Here is a 17,720-nt window from a genome sequence, read left to right on the forward strand (position 1 = left end):
TTTTCACATTTTCTTTTAAAATGATAAACTATACATGTCATTAAAGTATTCCATATTGTAATACTCACAGATATATCTGCCTTTGTGGTTCTCTTGACCTTTGACTCACTATCTGTTTTCTGATTGGATACACTGTTTCCCTGCCTCTGGTCATCATGTTTCTGACTGATTAATGATGCCCTACTTCTAGTAATCCTCACTTCAGAAGGACTTATTTGATTTATACTAACTGATTGTTCACTAATATCTTCAGAGGTCTCACTATGATTAACTGGTTCCACACATACTGGTTCCTGTTTGATCAATGATATACTGGTACCTTCCATTTCAATAAGAGGTTCCTGTGTGATAACTGAATCTTTCTTTTCCCTAACAATGTCCTGTCTGACATTCAATTTCATGGGAGCCTTTATTTCACCGTGAAAGCCCTGACTTACACCTGATGATGTGGTAGTACCAGGATCCAATTTGGTTATTGATAGATTGTCATCTATAAGCATATCATCACTTATAAGATTCCAGTTAATAAGTGATGTCCTGATATCCTTCATATCAATGATTGACTTGAGATTGGTAATCGAGGAACTATTACCCTTGTGATCGATAATTGGTGTACTGTTACCTTTGTGGTCAATATTTGGTATACTGTTACCCTTGTGGTTGATGATTGATGAACTGTTACCCTTGTGGTCCATAATTGATGATCTGTTACCCTTGTGGTCGATAATTGATGGAATGATACCCATGTGACCGATTGGTTCTACTGTGATCAATGAACTATTTGATGGTAACACATCAACAGAAGTTTTTTTACCAATTAAAGATGAACTGGTTTCCTTTAAGTCAATGACTGGTTCATGATTGATGGCATATTTTCTGGATTGCTCAACTTGGAACAATGACTCTGATCTGGTATCTGTCAGGTCAATTACTGGTTCCTTGTTGAGAGATGAATTTCTGACAGATACTTCTTGTTTCTTAGGTGAACATATCTTTTTCACTTCAATGATTGGTTCGTTGCTGTCAGCTGATGTTCTGATATGCTTCACTTCAAAAACTGGTTCCTGGTTGTGAGATAAGATTTTGCTGTCCCTTAATTTCATGTCAGGTTCTTTCACACAATTAACAGAGTCTTGATTCTTTAATGATGGATTCTCATCTTTCGGCGTACCAACTTGATTTTTGTGTAATAAAGAAGACCCAAAAACAATATGAGATTCTGGCTTCCAAAACCTCCTGTCAACATTGGGTGATTTACCAAAACGGTTACCATTTCCATAGAGTTCTGAAGTAATTCTGTTTTTGTCTAAATAAAGATACATTAGAATATAAAATAAGGAGATGTTGTTTGATTGCCAATGATATCTATCCACCCATTTAAATAAAATGGATGAAAGCAACTAACAGGCAACCGTACAGTCTTTAACAGTTAGAAAATTCCATATTCTATGGTCAGCTATAAAAGTATGTGTGTCATGCCCTATTATAAATTTTTTTTTTATATATTTTGAAAATTAGAAATTAGAAAAATTAGCTTTGACTACATTGACATTAGATTGAAAATATAAAAAAATCTATTTAATTTGTTTATCTCTTAATCTATCTTCATCTGTTAATTCCATTTGCATCAAAGGAATTAAATAAAGTCTTGACAAACCATAGAATCCTGCATTTGTTTGAAATTATGCTAGTTGCTAGTAATTATGACAACTGTAACCCCTATGTTATATTTCTAACCATATCACCCATGTTGGTTGGTAAACATCGAATACATGGTTTAAACAAGATATCCTAATAATGATAGTGGCCAAGTTTGGCTAAAATTGGCCTAATTATTTATTTTTTTAAAGGTTTTGTATTGAAGAACAAGAGTTCACACCCAAAACTATCTCACCTGCTTTACTATCCCAGGCTATTAAAAGCAAAAAACAATTATAGTTCAATGTTAAAACTCACCAATTTTTGAGTAGTCTACATCCATTCTACGTTTAGCCCTTGCATTCTTGAACCAGACTTGTGCAGCTATTGTGTTAATGTCAACTTTGTGAGCTAGTTTTGCCAAACTCCATGCATCTGGATATTTCCTTTGGTTGAAGGAAGACTGGAGTATTTCTACTTGTTTCTTGGTAAAGCAGGTACGCCTTTTTCTGCTGCGCTGGTTCCAATAACTCATCTGTCTGACATCTTGCAAATTGGTTTGTTCATCTTTATCAGAATCTGAAAAGAAAGATGAGGTTATATAAATTATCTATTGTGTATTCATTTATTTTCGTGGGTACCAATTTTCGTGGATAAAGGAAAACTTGAATGTTCGTGGATATTTAATTTCGTGGTTTTTCCAAGTTCTGCATACAAGCCTATAGAAAATTTGTCATTCGTTGATAATTTAATTTCGTGGTTTACCTTTACCCACGAAATCCACGGAAATTGGTATTCAACGAATAATAATGACTCCACAGTATACCAATTTTTGTTGCTTGAGCAAAAATTGTACATTTTTGTATATTTGATTTCACGATTTTGTCAATTTCAGCATATGTAACATAAAGTAATGACCGACATGAAAATTGTCCGCTTAATAAAAGTTTTATAGAAAAATCATAACGTGGGTATAAAAAAATTGTATTTACTTGAATATTTCAATTCAAGGCTCACATATACATATCATGCATATTATATTAATGAAAATTAGTACACAAGGGTCAAAAATAAATCCTCATGTGAGAATGTATAAATATTAACACTAAGTGGAAGCAGCAGGAGTTTATATCAATGTAAAACTTAGAATGGAAATGGGGAATGTGCCAAAGAGACAACAACCTGACCATAGAGCAGACAACAACAGAAGGTCACCAATAGGTCTTCAATGTAATGTGAAATTCCCACACCCAGAGGCGTCTTTCAGCTAACACTACAAGGAGATAACTCTTTTAAAATCAGCTGAATTATAGCGGAAATATTGAGCTTTTCAATAATCAAAATTAGTGTTTGTCAAACTGCAATATTTCCAAAACAAATCTGAAGAGGTCAGTGGTTCTAGTTATTTGAAATTTTTATATTATGTTTGGTACCACCTTAAAGTTTATATATATACAGATAAATAAAGGCAACAGTAGTATACTGCTGTTCAAAAATCGTAAATCTATGAACAAAAAACAAAATCGGGGAAACAAACTAAAACTGAGGGAAACGCATTAAATATAAGAGGAGAACAATGACACAACATTCAAATGTAACATACATAGCAACTGATTAAGCATTAGACAAAATCCGATGAGAATAACCAATATAACATGAAAAAAAATACATGAATTTGGGATAGAAAAGTACCGTGACACGTCTTATAGTAATGTGAATTCACACTCAAATATAGGAGAAAACAAACGACACAACGAAAACACAACGTAAAAATGTTACACACACAGAAACGAACTATGATATAACAATGGTCATTTTCCTGACTTGGTACAGGACATTTTTAAAGGAAAAAATGGTGGGTTGAACCTGGTTTTGTGGCATGCCAAACCTCGCACTTTGATGGCATTGTTAAATATAACATTAAAATGACAACATAATAATACAGGACTTCAATAAAAATAAATAGAACATATTAGGCAAAGAAAAACATGAATAATAGATAACAAAAGGCATCAGGTTTAAAATTCAATACGTCAAAACCGCACCTTGTCCACACAGTAAAACAGTAAACGTCAGTATACTAGTTTATACATGTAGCACAGTTTACATACTTATCAAAGCTGCAAACTGTAGCCAACTGACTTTATGAAGTCCAACCTCATAATCTCTTCTCTACCATACTTGACAAACTGTCAGTTGGATACAAATTGAATTCATTCGCGGTAATTTTTACAAACTGGTACTATTGCTGATAAAGACCAAAAAATAAAGTCTTATATATCATTATTACATGTACCATTTTTTTAACAGGTGAAATACATTTAATTTTGGAAAAGTAAGGCACAAAAATGCAGAAACGTAAAATTCGATTTTTTCTTAAAATGCGGAAACATAATACGCTCAACCAATGAACTAAAGAGATGTATATCCTACATCAATATCAAGGTATAACTAAACTGGAGTCTGACCTGAATTGTGTATTTTAATGGTTTTTTTTTCAGCTATTTTTTATTTATTTTTGGAGAGACTGGCAATTTTTTTTTTTTTTTTTTAAACCTAACAAAATCAGAAGCTGATCTATATCAACAGAATTATTGAATGCAAAACAACTGTCAAATTCCTGATATAAAACAGGTATTTTTAAAAGAAAAAGTTGGTTAAACCTGGTTTTAAAGCTTGGTTATCATCTCACTGGTGTGACAGTTCTTTTATAGTTCCATTATATTGACAGAATTCGATGAGCAACCCAAAGTTTAAAAAAAATCCACACCGTACCAGTCCATTTATTAAAAAATTTATAAAGGCACTTTTCACAAAAAATCTTTTTCTATTAACCCTTTTGTTGACGTCCATTGTGAACACATTGGTTCTGTTTCCTGAATTGAATTTGCATTGAAATTTGGTATGTGTGTTCAATCTTTTTTTTCTATAAATACCTTTGTCATCATCACTCTCTATGGACATGTATATAGGTGATGGGATTCTCTCTCCTTGTACTTCTGTAGAATGTTCTGATGCTTGTAAATCATCAACTTCAATTGAAGAGTTACATTCACTCTCCTGGCCCAATTCTTCTTGTAGAATCTTCGTATCACTTAGAAGACTGTCGTAAAATGGTGGTGGTGATCTAATGCTACAAAGAATAAAAGGAATAAAAGCTAGTAATACCATGTAATGCATTACTTTCACAGCCTGACAGGTGTAAAATTTTACGATATTCAGTGAAAAAGGAATACAAAATATGTGAGCAGATTCAAAACTTTAATTGAAACCATTCCATTTGAAATTTAAAATTGACGTCTTCATTTTAGCATTTTTTTTCTATTCGCTACAATAAGCAAAAAATGTTCACCCAGTGAAAAAACTTTGCTCTACGGTATTGCATGGAAAAATATTATACACATATTTATTGACTATGTGGATGATAGAAAGTTGATTGTGCATGTGACATCAACCATTTCTCCTGATGAGAGGTGAGTGTCAAGGGTGAAATAAAATAAAAATCCATAGGACAGACAAAAGGTTACACACTAACAGATAGTTCCAAAAACACATAAACAGATGGACAAAACTATAGTATAAAAGACCATTTTTTAGTTAGTTGCATTTCTGTTAAAAACTTTTGTTTTAGTAAACACCATGCATATGTTTAGAGGCATAGTCACTCCCTACCCATGTTTAGCAAGCTACTGGGTGGAAAATTAAGATGCTATATTGTAAAATAAAATTATTCAGTGAAATAAATTTTATAATATCAGCACTGTTGTCATTAGAGAACTGTTATTAAGGTGGTACCTAACACTTTCGCTAAGATTAATTTGGCTCGTTTAATTTTCCTAAAATTTTGTCAAAGTATTTACTTTGATCCTTTAACCAAAATATATAAATTTCAAAAATTTTGAACCAACCATTTTATCAGAAAAATTACACTGGTTATATAGCAGTTTCATAAACACTTATTTTGATCACTGAGAAGCTTAATATTCCCTTAACAACACAACGTAATTAAAAACATTTAGCTGATTTTACAGAGTTATCTCCCTGTAGTGTTAGGTACCACCTTAAGTATCCACAAAACAGCAACTATGTCTAGCTTATTCTGCATAATAACAATCATATGAAGATCCCAATACACATAATTGACAATCTTTTCTGGATAAGGGAATACCTCAAAGTGGTCTATACCCTTGCCTTTGGAACATGGGGTATAATAAATTACAAAATAAGACTTACTGTAAATTCAGAAATTATTGGGTGCATTTATTGTCATTTGTCAGATTAAAGTGAGATTTAAATTTGTGAGATATTTAGAAACAAAAATGTGTCCCAATCCACACTATCATTTTCCATTTTCATATTCAATGGACCTTGAAACTGGAGGAAAACCTTGAATTTGGCATTACAAGATCATATAATAGGGAACATGTGAACTAAGCTTCAAGTTGATTGGACTTCCAACTTCATCAAAAACTACCTCGACCAAAAACTTCAACCTAAAGCAGGACAGACGGACGAACTAATAACCAACAGATAGACAAACGGATGCACAGACCAGAAAACATAATGCCCATATAAATGGGGAATAAAAATGCTGTTTATTTCATATAAAAAAATTTAAAACGAGAGTTTAAATTACTGCGATTATAACCCTGCTGCATTTTTCGCAAAAATAAAAACGTCACAATAATTTCTAAATTTACAGTGTAGATAACTTACTTGTTAACAAGATTTTGTAGTTTCTGTACAGGCTCTGGTTCCCCAGCTTTTCTAGACAATACTTCCTTACACTCATCAACTATACAATCAGGCTCTGGTTCCCCTGCTTTTCTAGATAATAGTTCCTTACACTCATCAACTATACAATCTATAGCCGCTTCTGGTGACTCTTGGTAAAGATGTTCATTCTGCTCAGTTTGATGTTTGGCGTTCTGGAAAAAAATATCCCTATATGCTTAGGCTATAACGTCACTGTAAGCATTGATTGGTCAATGACGTCATCTACATTGCTTGACCTCAGGTCAACTAGTGAAACCCTTTCATGAAAAACAACCTTAGATTAATTTATAGACCTTATTACTATTTTGTGAAGTTTGACTTTTTTACTTCAAATAACAATCACTTTTGGTTTGATACTTTTTCTCTTGTGATGTAAAAATTTAATCTAGAAAGCCTGTGTGGCTCACCTGGATTTATGCACATTTCTAACATTACTAGGATCTAATAAGATAATCTCATTTTGTTAACCTTTTATTACTGATCATTTTTACTAGTTTCAGTTACTAATTACATATCTACTACTTTATGACCAGAATACAAAAACAAAAGGTTGAACCTGTTAAAACGTTTTAACATGCTACATTTGTTTAAATTTGCACCAGTCCAAAGTCAGGAACTGAAACTAGTAAAAATGATCAGTAATAAAAGGTTCAGGGGTTGTCATTGTTGATGTGGTTCATAAGTGTTTCATGTTTCTCGTTTTTTATACTGAGATTAGACCGTTGGTTTTCATGTTTGTATTGTTATACACTAGTCATTTGTGGGGTGAAATTGTAATTCAAGGGCAATAATTTCCATAAGAAGTGGATAGAAAATTTCTGCTTTGTTGTTTGTCTGGCTAGCTGCTACTTATCATTAAACTAACACGGTGGATTCATTTGTTTTCGTGGATACCAATTTTCGTGGATTAAGGAAAACTTCCATGTTCGGGGATATTTGATTTCTTGGTCTTGCCTAACTAAGTCTGTATCAACAAACCTATATACAATTTGGTATTCGTTGAACATTTAATTTCGTGAATCTCCTGTACCCATGAAATCCACGAAAATTGGTTTCCAATGAATAATAATGAATCCACAATATATAATTTTTGCAAAATAAAAAGGTAAATTTAACGAACTTTGAGCATGTACATGTCTGGTAGATATCCCTCTCATTCGCAATCTTATATGTTTATGTTAACTTACCTTAATCCCTGAATTGGGATCATTTACAGATTTACTGCTTCTTTTATCAAAACAGCTACAACGATAATAAAAAAGTAGAAAAGATTGCTGCAACTAGCTTATAATTATAACAAGATACTTTACATCCAGAAGCAAATGTTACATTCATTTTAAGTACAATAAATATTTTGTTAATGAGATATGAATTATTCATGCTTGGTATGTTATATAACCAAATACAGTTTTAAATTGTAATTTATGAGACCTTGAGTTTAAATATTGATTTTAGGAAAAAACACTTTACCATGAGCAATAGTGATAAGATAAAAGCCATCACTATTTTTACTTTTCTCCTAATTGAACAAACTACAAAAATATAAAAAAGAAGATGTGGTATGATTGCCAATGAGACAACTATCCACAAAAAACCAAAATGACACAGACATTAACAACTATAGGTCACCGTATGGCCTTCAACAATGAGCAAAGCCCATACCGCATAGTCAGCTATAAAAGGCCCTGATAAGACAATGTAAAACAATTAAAATAGTTTGTAAAAGGCAAAGAAAATTTAATATTATGGGATTTTCAATTACAAGAACTAAACATATTTAATCAAACAGATTTTTATTTTAAAACTTTTAACAAGTTTATCATGTAGTCTGTTTATGTATTTCCTTGTTTATTGGAGTAAATTGAATTAGGCAAAACAACATATGATATGCTGATAAGGCCGTTAGTTTTCTGGTCTGAATTGTTTGACATTGTCATATCTGGGCCTTTTATAGCTGACTATGTGGTTTCGGCTTTGCTGATTGTTGAAGGCCGTACGGTGACCTATAGTTGTTAATGTCTGTGTCATTTTGGTCTCTTGTAGACAGTTCTCTCATTGGCAATCATACCACATCTTCTTTTTTATATGATGAGCTCTCACATACAATGTATTCAAATTCTATGGACCCAAACTGTTGTATTTAATTACCCGACTAATCTTGTATGTGGTGCTTTAAGTTTGTCAAATTCTTTCTCATCAACTGTCCATACTCCTTCGTTCTTGTCGTTAATTACTCGGACAAAACATTTATGATAACTCAGTACTTGTCTGGCATTGTTCTACAAGCAAAAATAACAAAAAAATATTAAAGTGCTTGTAAGCACTGAATGGTAAAGATAACTGCAATATATCATTGGGAAGTAACATTAAATATTGCATTGGTTGTTGTGGATTTACCAGCTATTCTAGCCAAAGGAATACAGAAAGGTTAACAATGACATAAATTATATTTTTAGAACAGATATTAGATTCCTGCACCTTGCAAAAGTTATGTTATTTTCTTGACAAGTGAAACATAATTTTGTGCCTTGAATATCTGAGCATATATTACATCAAAATATTTCTGGAAATGTTCGTGGATAGGATGAATAGAATGTTATGGTCAATTCACTTAAATATGTCTATTTGTATTGTAATTGATAAAATCTCATTTCCTAATTAAATAGAAAACAATTGCCTTTTATTCAACCAATAAAATCTTGATTTCCAAATCTAACAGAGAACTGCACATGACACTTAAATAGGGCTGGTAGTACTAAGTGTTTTGAACATATTCTGGTACATGATCATTGTCTGGTATTTAAATAAACTTTGATTGGCAGAATAAGCATTTAGTACATACCTTCATTGTTGTAATATCATCTGTCTGATTATATGAATATGCATTAAGCAACCATTGATAGATTTCACTTAATGTTAAGTTTTGGTTAGGAGAATCTACAATAGCCTGAAAAATAAAATCATTACCTCCCTTCAATTTAGATTGTTTATTACCTCCCCTTAATAAAATATCATCTGTCTGTTTGTATGAATATGCATTGTGTAACCATCGATAGATTTCACTTAATGTGAAGTTTTGGTTAGGAGAATCTACAATAGCCTGAAAAATAAAATCATTACCTCCCTTTAATCAAAACTGTTTGTTACCTCCCCATACCTGTCAACCTGTGACGATGAAAATGCAGGTCATGACCTGCATTGAAGAATCAAATCTCAGGTCATAACGCGTACGAACTTTTTCGAGCTGAATTTCAGTATTTATGGTACATTTTCTTATAATATATATCAAAGATAACAAAACATCAATGCATGTTCACTTGGTTAAGTTATTTTAAACCTTATTTATTATGATTTCATTACACTTTTAAAGATTTTTATAAACTTGTGTATCACAGTCTTATGTCCTTTACCTTTTGTCATCATCTAAATTTATTTTTCAAGTGTAATTTTAAAATGAGACTACTAGCCTTTAAACATACCATGTAGAGGTATTTCATGTGTGAACATTTACCTCTCAATTGACAAGGAAATTAGACTATGATAAAATATAGTAATACAGTTAAAGAAAGTATAAATGTAAAAAATAATTTTCAACTTTTTTTTAAAAATTGTATAAAAGTATAAAAATAATGAAAAGTTATTTTACAATATGTATTTGAATTTTATATTATTATGATTTAATCTCCCTTTAATAATATATGATGTTTTAGACAAATGTAATTCATTTTGTTTAACATTTGTCAAATGTTAGAATAAAATGTGTTTTGTTAATAAGTTACAAGAGTTAACACCAGGCCAAAGTATTTGACATCATTGAACAAAAAGTTCTTACTTTGATGCAATAAAAGAAGCATTGCGACTTAAGTAAAGTTCACAAATTAGAAAGTTGTCTATAAATTCTAAGTCTATGACATTTCACATTTTAGTTTATGTCAACAATCAACAGTTGAAATTTTGTTTTCCCTTGCGTTTTGGATGCGTTTCTTTGACCCGGGTTCACTTTTTAGGGGGTTCAAAATACCATATGACACCGGCTGACCCATGAATCTGTAGCGCTTGAAATTTTTACGTCGTACAACAATCACTTTTCCACTGTGGCGTTAGATGTTTTGTATTATGATGTCAACATTTTACAGGAACCTGTGTGATGTTCAGTAATGGTGGATAAATAGCTATATAAGGTGTATTGGCTACAGGTAGAGGGGGAGGGTTGAGATTTCACAAAACATGTTTAACCTCATTGCATTTTTGCACCTGTCTCAAGTCAGGAGCCTCTGGCCTTTGTATGTCTTCTATGTCTTTAAAGTTTAGTTCATTTATATATTTGGAGTTTAGTGTGATATCCATTTTTAATAATTTGTTATCAGATGAATCAGATGAATCAGAATTCAATTATGGATGTAATCTTTAACATACCTTATCTTAAAATTAAGATTCCAATTGATCATATGGCATACATAGCCCATTAGGTAAAATCATACTTAAATTAAAGTGATAATTGTGGTTTTATAGCAATATAGTTGAAATTTACTGTCAAAAAGTAGCTCCAATTCTGAAAATGTTAATATTTTCATGTTTTGGGGTAAAAATTTATTTAGATTTAGTGATTATTGATGCTTAATGTCACTTTCAACACCATTGTCATGGTGGCCAATTTTTATTTGTTGGAGAAAGTTGGAGTTCCAAGAAAGAACCAGGAAAACTTACAATCCTAGTCAATTAAGTTGGTATGGGTGTCTTCCTCCATCTTGGATTGTAAAAAACGGAAAACCTAAGGTCCACATTTTCTGTCAAGTTAGCAAAATTTGATACAGGAATGCAGATATTTAATTTGCATTTTCATTCAAAAGAACCAATTTATAAGAATACAACTTATAAATATTAATATTTTTACAAGCGTTGATAATTTTGGTTGTTTTTAAATGTTTTTGAATTGACATTTTAAGGGGAGGTAACTCTAAAACAGTGCATTTTCTGAAGGATTCTACATGGAATTTTCCTATTCTGTATTCTAGCCGGAAAAAATGTACAGTGACTTTATCTTTTCTTTTGATATTCCTAAAGCATTGTCTGAAAGCTATCTTTTTTTTTTCTTATTTATTTTACAATTCTATCATTTTGTTTAGTGTCTAATCACCAAATGGTGTTTTTTTCTGTATAACCCATACAAAATGTGTCATTTTGTCACAACCTGTAGCTTGAGAAAATGTGCGGTGACCTATCATTTTTATTATATTTTTGAACATGTATCAATAGATACTACGTTTTGGCAAAGTATGAACAAATTCTATCATTTTTATTTTAGACTCCCATACCACCTTAAGATTGGAGTAAAGTGCACATTCCATGTGCAAGGTTCCTACTCTTAACCTTAGTGTTGATAGGCTAGACAGTAGTTGGACTACTTACCTTTCGTATCAAAGAAGCATATGTAAATGGCTGAGGGGGTCTTCTAACGTAAACTCGTCTGGGCTTCCTCACTGAAAAAATAGAAAAAAAATGTTGATATCAAAAACTTAAAATTGTTTATGTAAAATGTTATAATTTTCAAATTTATGTTTTATAAAAATTTATAAAATTTTTGTCATTTTTTTCTATACCTACTTATTATTATTGACCCTTATACTGTGGAATCATTATTATTCGTTGGATACCAATTTTTGTGGATTTTGTGGGTATAGGTAAACCATGAAATTAAATGTTAAATGAATGGCAAATTTGCTGCATGATTAAAGAGGGTGGTAAAGGGTTATTTTCGTGCAACGTGTTTCGCCATTTTTATTTCACGTTCAGCTGTGAAAAAGGTACGTTATTCAAAGTGTTTCGTGAAATTGGTAAAAAGATCAACGTGCAAGACATTTTTAATTGTTCGTTCATTGTAAAATTGGAATTTTATTTCGCGTTTTTTCGTGCAGATACCCCCCTATACACCCCTCATTAAATGCAGATTTTTGAAAAACCATGAAACAAAAAATCCTCAAAAAATGCAAGTTTTTCTCAATCCATGAAAATTGGTACCCATGAAAAATAAATGAATCCACAGTTAACCAAAACACGTGTTTTTTCTCTGACTGCCTATGATAATAATTGTGAGCAGGGTTCCACAGACACATCAGACCTGCCAACTATCCCGATTTTCGCGGTATCATCCCGATTTTTATCCCTCAACCCGAATCCCGATATCGGGATCGTAAAACTAGTCAAAATCCCGATTTTCACCAAATATACCAGAAAAAATTATTGTTTAAGTTTTTCTGATCAATTAAAAAAGATCTATAATTTTACCTGGGGACATATTCATATTCTGACAAGTTAACGACCCTACGCTAATCAACAGTCACAACAGGTGTCATAATTAGTGGTTGTATGTAATCAGATTACCTAATGGTTCGTATCAGTCCTCAAAATTAATTTGTATACACAAATTTGGTCAAACAGCCTTTCAATTAATTTTAATCAATTTATCATACAAGCACTATTTGCAACATTTGCCGTAGTTCCACAACAAAATCATAATTAATAGAAAGATGAGAACTGTAATGAACTCTCAAGAAAACATCGTTTATCTTGAAATCCGTTTAATTTTTGAAACCAGACGTTGTGTGTCTGTTGATTTAAAATCGACGCCATTTTGTATTCACTTCTACTGTGTTACTGTGTAAGCCTCCACCGGTAAGAGAACCTCTGAATACAAAGAAAGATAACTCAAATTTTATCCATTTTCTCATTGATACTGACAAGACCATAAGTCAGACTAAATCAAAATCTGTCTTCATCCTTCTAACTTTAGGACATGTAGTTTTAGGTCTTTTGAGTCAAGGATCATAGATAGGAAGGTCTTTGGACGGGGAAAAGGGGGGGTGGGGTCTCTACTTTGAATCCTTTATTTTTTAATGCCATTTTTCTCTATTCTTCAGTTATTTTGTCAATTTTATAATTTAATAGTACAAGAATCATGCAAATAAAAGAAATCAGGCCTACAAACTCATCATTAGTATACCAAAAGAAAACTAGAGGCTCTCAAGAGCCTGTGTCGCTCACCTGTTAATGTGTTTACTGATGTCGGCCATCTTCGTTGGTAGGCGGGGTCATTAGACACTTTTTTTTTAAATAGATACCCTAGTATTATGATTGTGGCCAAGTTTGGTTAAATTTGGCCAAGTCGTTTCAGAAAAGATTTTTATACAAGTTACAAAAATGACGAAAAGTTGTTCAATATTGACTATAAAGGGCAATAACTCCTTAAGGGGTCCTCTAACAATTTTGATCACGCTGACTTATTTGTAGATCTTACTTTGCTGAACATTATTGCTGTTTACAGTTTATCTCTATCTATAATAGTATTCATGATAATAACCAAAAACTGCAAAATTTCCTTAAAATCACCAATTTTAGGGCAGCAACCCAACAACAGGTTGTCCGATTCAACTCAAAATTTGTGAGGGGATATATCTTATTCTGATGGACATTTAAATCTTGAAAGATTTGCCCTAAATGTCTTAGTTTCAAAGATATAAAGCAAAAACTGCATTTTACCACTATGTTCTAATTTTAGCCATGTCGGCCATTTGGTTTGGCAGGCTGGGTCATCGGACACATTTTTTAAACAATAAACCACAATGATAATTGTGGCCAAGTTTGGTTAAATTTGGCAAAGTAGTTTTGGAGAAGAAGATTTTTAGAAAAGTTACAAAAAATGACGAAAAGTTGTTAAAAATTGACTATAAAGGGCAATAACTCCTTAAGGGGTCAACTGACAATTTTGGTCATGTTGACTTATTTGTAGGTCTTACTTTGCTGAACATTATTGCTGTTTACAGTTTATCTCTATCTATAATAGTATTCAAGATAATAACCAAAAACTGCAAAATTTCCTTAAAATAACCATTTCACAGGCAGCAACCCAACAACAGGTTGTCCTATTCGTCTGAAAATTTCAAGGCAGATAGATCTTGACCTGATCAACCATTTTACCCTATCTCAGATTTGCTTTAAATGCTTTGGTTTTTGAGTTATTAGCCAAAAACTGCATTTTACCCCTATGTTCTATTTTTAGCCATGGTGGCCATCTTGGTTGGTTTGACGGGTCACGCCACACATTTTTTAAACTAGATACCCCAAGGATGATTGTGGCCAAGTTTGGTAGAATTTGGCCCAGTAGTTTCAGAGGAGAAGATTTTTGTAAAAGTTTACGGACGACGGACGACAGACGACGGACGCAGGACGACGGACGACGGACGCCAAGTGATGAGAAAAGCTCACTTGACCTTTCAGGTCAGGTGAGCTAAAAAGAAGAGAACCTAGACTATTTTAGTAGTAAAAAACAATGCACACAGAAAAGTCGCTAAAATTGTAACCCTTAAAAATCTGGTCGCGCGCTAAATCCCCCATGGAGATTTTCAAAAGTTGGCAGGTCTGACACATCTGTTTCCTTAACAATACATGCATTAGAATTTTACAGAGTTATCTCCCTGTAGTGTTTAGAACCACCTCACAGATGATATAGAATATGTTTCTAACATCATAACTACAATCCCCTTTCCTTTTCACTAATGTGACCTACTGAATTAGATTATTTACCAGGTTTGTAATAACATGTGGAGCAGGATCTTCTTACCCTTCCTGAGCACCTGAGATTCCTCACATTTTTTGGTAAGGTTCGTGTTGCTCATTCCTTGGTTTTCTATGTTGTTTCTTGTATTTGATAAATTGATATCTATAGGTCACTGTACAGCCTTCAACAATGAGCAAGGCCCATACTGCATTGTCACAGGGATCTCCATGGCCTGTTTAACGATGGAGCCCCGCCATCGTTCAAATGTCTTGCGCCATCGTCAAATGACTCACGCCATCGTTAAATTGTCTTGCGCCATCGTTAAATTGTCTTCCGCCATCGTTCAAAACTTCATCGTTTTTTGTAGCCCAACGCCATTTTTTTTATCAATTATAATCAAATGCATGTAATTGCATAACCCTTAGGCTTTTTATGTTATAATCCAATACAGTTCTAACGCCTGAGGGATATCCAGATTAAGATCGCTAATTACTTGTACCTGAGCTTGTACAGGTAGATCAACAAACCAAACAGGAGAATACTATCTGAGGATAGACGATCCATTTGTCGAAGTAATCAACTAAGTTTCAGCAAATGATTATGATCATTTAGATTAAATAAATAAATTAATAAATTAATCCAGTTACAAAGAAAACAGTTTAACAAGTCGAACACGTGCTTTATTTTGACTTACGCAATCAGCATCCCCCTTTTTTAAGAAGTACAAAATAAGACGCAAAACAGTAAATATTATTTCATCGTAAATAAATCGAGTACTGCTGTAACGATAATTTAGAATTACTTTAAAAGTTTAAAAGTAAAAACTTAAATATTTCCTGTAAAGAAATATCGTATCTAAATTCCGAATTCATTTCGTATATTACAATCAAATTGATACATCCGCGTTTCCGGTTTCTATTCAGACTCGAAAGATGCATGTTGCAGAGCATCAATTTTTCCAGATAGTCATTAAAAACCTTTTCATTTGTCGACGTTTGCTTTACAAATCTCTTTAACCTTTTACATAACCCGTACGAATTGTTTTGTTGTTGCTGCAAATCAGCCATACCGGTAATGGGCTCTGAATTTGACAGTGTCCACGAAAAATAAGCTCCACATTATATAGATGATTTTTAACCCCCATAACAATTACCAAAAATAAAAGAAATCTGCATGGGGACCTTCATGACAGCTTTTGGTCATTCTCGACTAAGGGGGGGGGGCCATGATGACTTGGCATTTGAATGGTTAAAAACGGCAATAAATGAAAATATTGATACTTCTAATTCTATAATGAAAATTCAAATAAATATAATTTAAATAAGCAATGAATTAGCATTTTCACCATTCCTTGTATGGAGGGATAAAATACTTCCGATCGCGCTACACTGTACAGCGTAGACAAGGTTTGTAATGGTGAAAGTTCCTCCATGGTTCAATTTTCATCCATGGAGATCCCTGTTGTCAGCTATAAAAGAACCTGACATATCTTGGTAATATACCTGAAAATATATGTTCCTCTTCAACTGAAGTGTAGAATTCTTCTTCCATTCCATGTGATTTCAGTAACTAAAAAAAAGAATGAATATTGAGCTCCCAATGCTAGAAATACAAGGTGTAAAAGTTTTATGTGCAGCATAGCTTTTCTATAGAATATTACGAACAGTTACTGTGGATTCATTTATTTTCAGGGGCACCTGTTTTTGTCAATATTTGATTTTGTGGTTTTACCAAAGTCTACTTAAATTGCATTATAACATGTGTAATTAGTTGGACAATGTGATTCATGATTAATGAGTAACCTACTTAAATTGCATTAGAACATGTGTAATTAGTTGGACATTGTGATTCCTGATTAATGAGTAATCAAGGAATCCTAGAAAATTGGTGTTCAATGAATAATAACTCTTTCCTCCATTGAATTTATTTTTTTGCATATTTGATTCGCATAAGGATTTTTCGATAAAATGCTAAAAATATGCTTAAAAGCATAACGTCGCTGGGCTTCTAAAATGTTGTATATTACAAATTTTTCAAGAATTTTTTTTCTTACAAACAGGCTTTGAAAATTTTGGCAAAATGCATGCTTCCAAAATGTCGTATGTGAACTTGAACATTTTTGTAAATAGCAGTGAAATAAAAACGTTGACATTTCTGGATCATCCAAGAACTTAAATTATTTTCACAAAAATAAAGAAATGTACAATTATTTTTTTTCCAAAGCCATTCTACAACGATTTTCAAGTTTTAACATTTTGGAAGCAAACTTTACAAACAACTGACATTGGCAATTTTGTAATATGTCTTATTTCACACATTTTGATTGGTCTAACTGTATGCTATTTTGTGATACTAAAGATTTCCTCCCGCCCACACCATTAGTGTCAAAAAGTATTTTTAGCCAAAAAAGTCATATACGACATTTTAGAAGCCCAGCGACGATAAATGCATTGCGAAAAACAATTATTTCATCAAATAAATTTTTAAGTCGGATATTCTTATGATATTCCTTTTCATATTGGATACAAATTTTATTGAGTCTACTGCAGACACTTTGTAGTCAAATCATTTCAACTGAGGCACTACACAGGCGTCAAAAGGCGTCATTATGGAGTGAAGGGGTTGGTGTCAAAAGGGGTCATTATGGAGGAAAGGGATAATGAATCCACAATTCTTGAAACTAATGTAAAAAAAAATGTTTAAGGACCTTTTGAAAATGTGTGAATTCCTGAAGCATTCTGTGTGATGTCTT

General features: G+C 32.5%; 1 protein-coding gene across 3 annotated transcripts in view; it reads right to left on the reverse strand.

Annotated features, from left to right (window-relative positions):
- The window catches only part of LOC143052534 (uncharacterized), a 69,794-nt gene that overhangs the window by 10,505 nt on the left and 41,569 nt on the right, over positions 1-17,720 (reverse strand). For all 3 annotated transcript variants that reach the window (XM_076225588.1, XM_076225587.1, XM_076225586.1), the window contains 9 exons: positions 16,471-16,537; positions 11,824-11,894; positions 9,257-9,361; positions 8,563-8,693; positions 7,602-7,656; positions 6,355-6,566; positions 4,575-4,771; positions 1,957-2,217; positions 69-1,306 (listed from right to left, as the gene is read on the reverse strand). In XM_076225588.1, the coding sequence (XP_076081703.1) occupies positions 69-1,306; positions 1,957-2,217; positions 4,575-4,771; positions 6,355-6,566; positions 7,602-7,656; positions 8,563-8,693; positions 9,257-9,361; positions 11,824-11,894; positions 16,471-16,537 (2,337 nt within the window). The remainder of the gene's footprint in view (positions 1-68; positions 1,307-1,956; positions 2,218-4,574; positions 4,772-6,354; positions 6,567-7,601; positions 7,657-8,562; positions 8,694-9,256; positions 9,362-11,823; positions 11,895-16,470; positions 16,538-17,720) is intronic.

This window comes from Mytilus galloprovincialis, chromosome 11 (assembly GCF_965363235.1).
Source record: "Mytilus galloprovincialis chromosome 11, xbMytGall1.hap1.1, whole genome shotgun sequence".
Taxonomy (NCBI): Eukaryota; Metazoa; Mollusca; class Bivalvia; order Mytilida; family Mytilidae; genus Mytilus; species Mytilus galloprovincialis.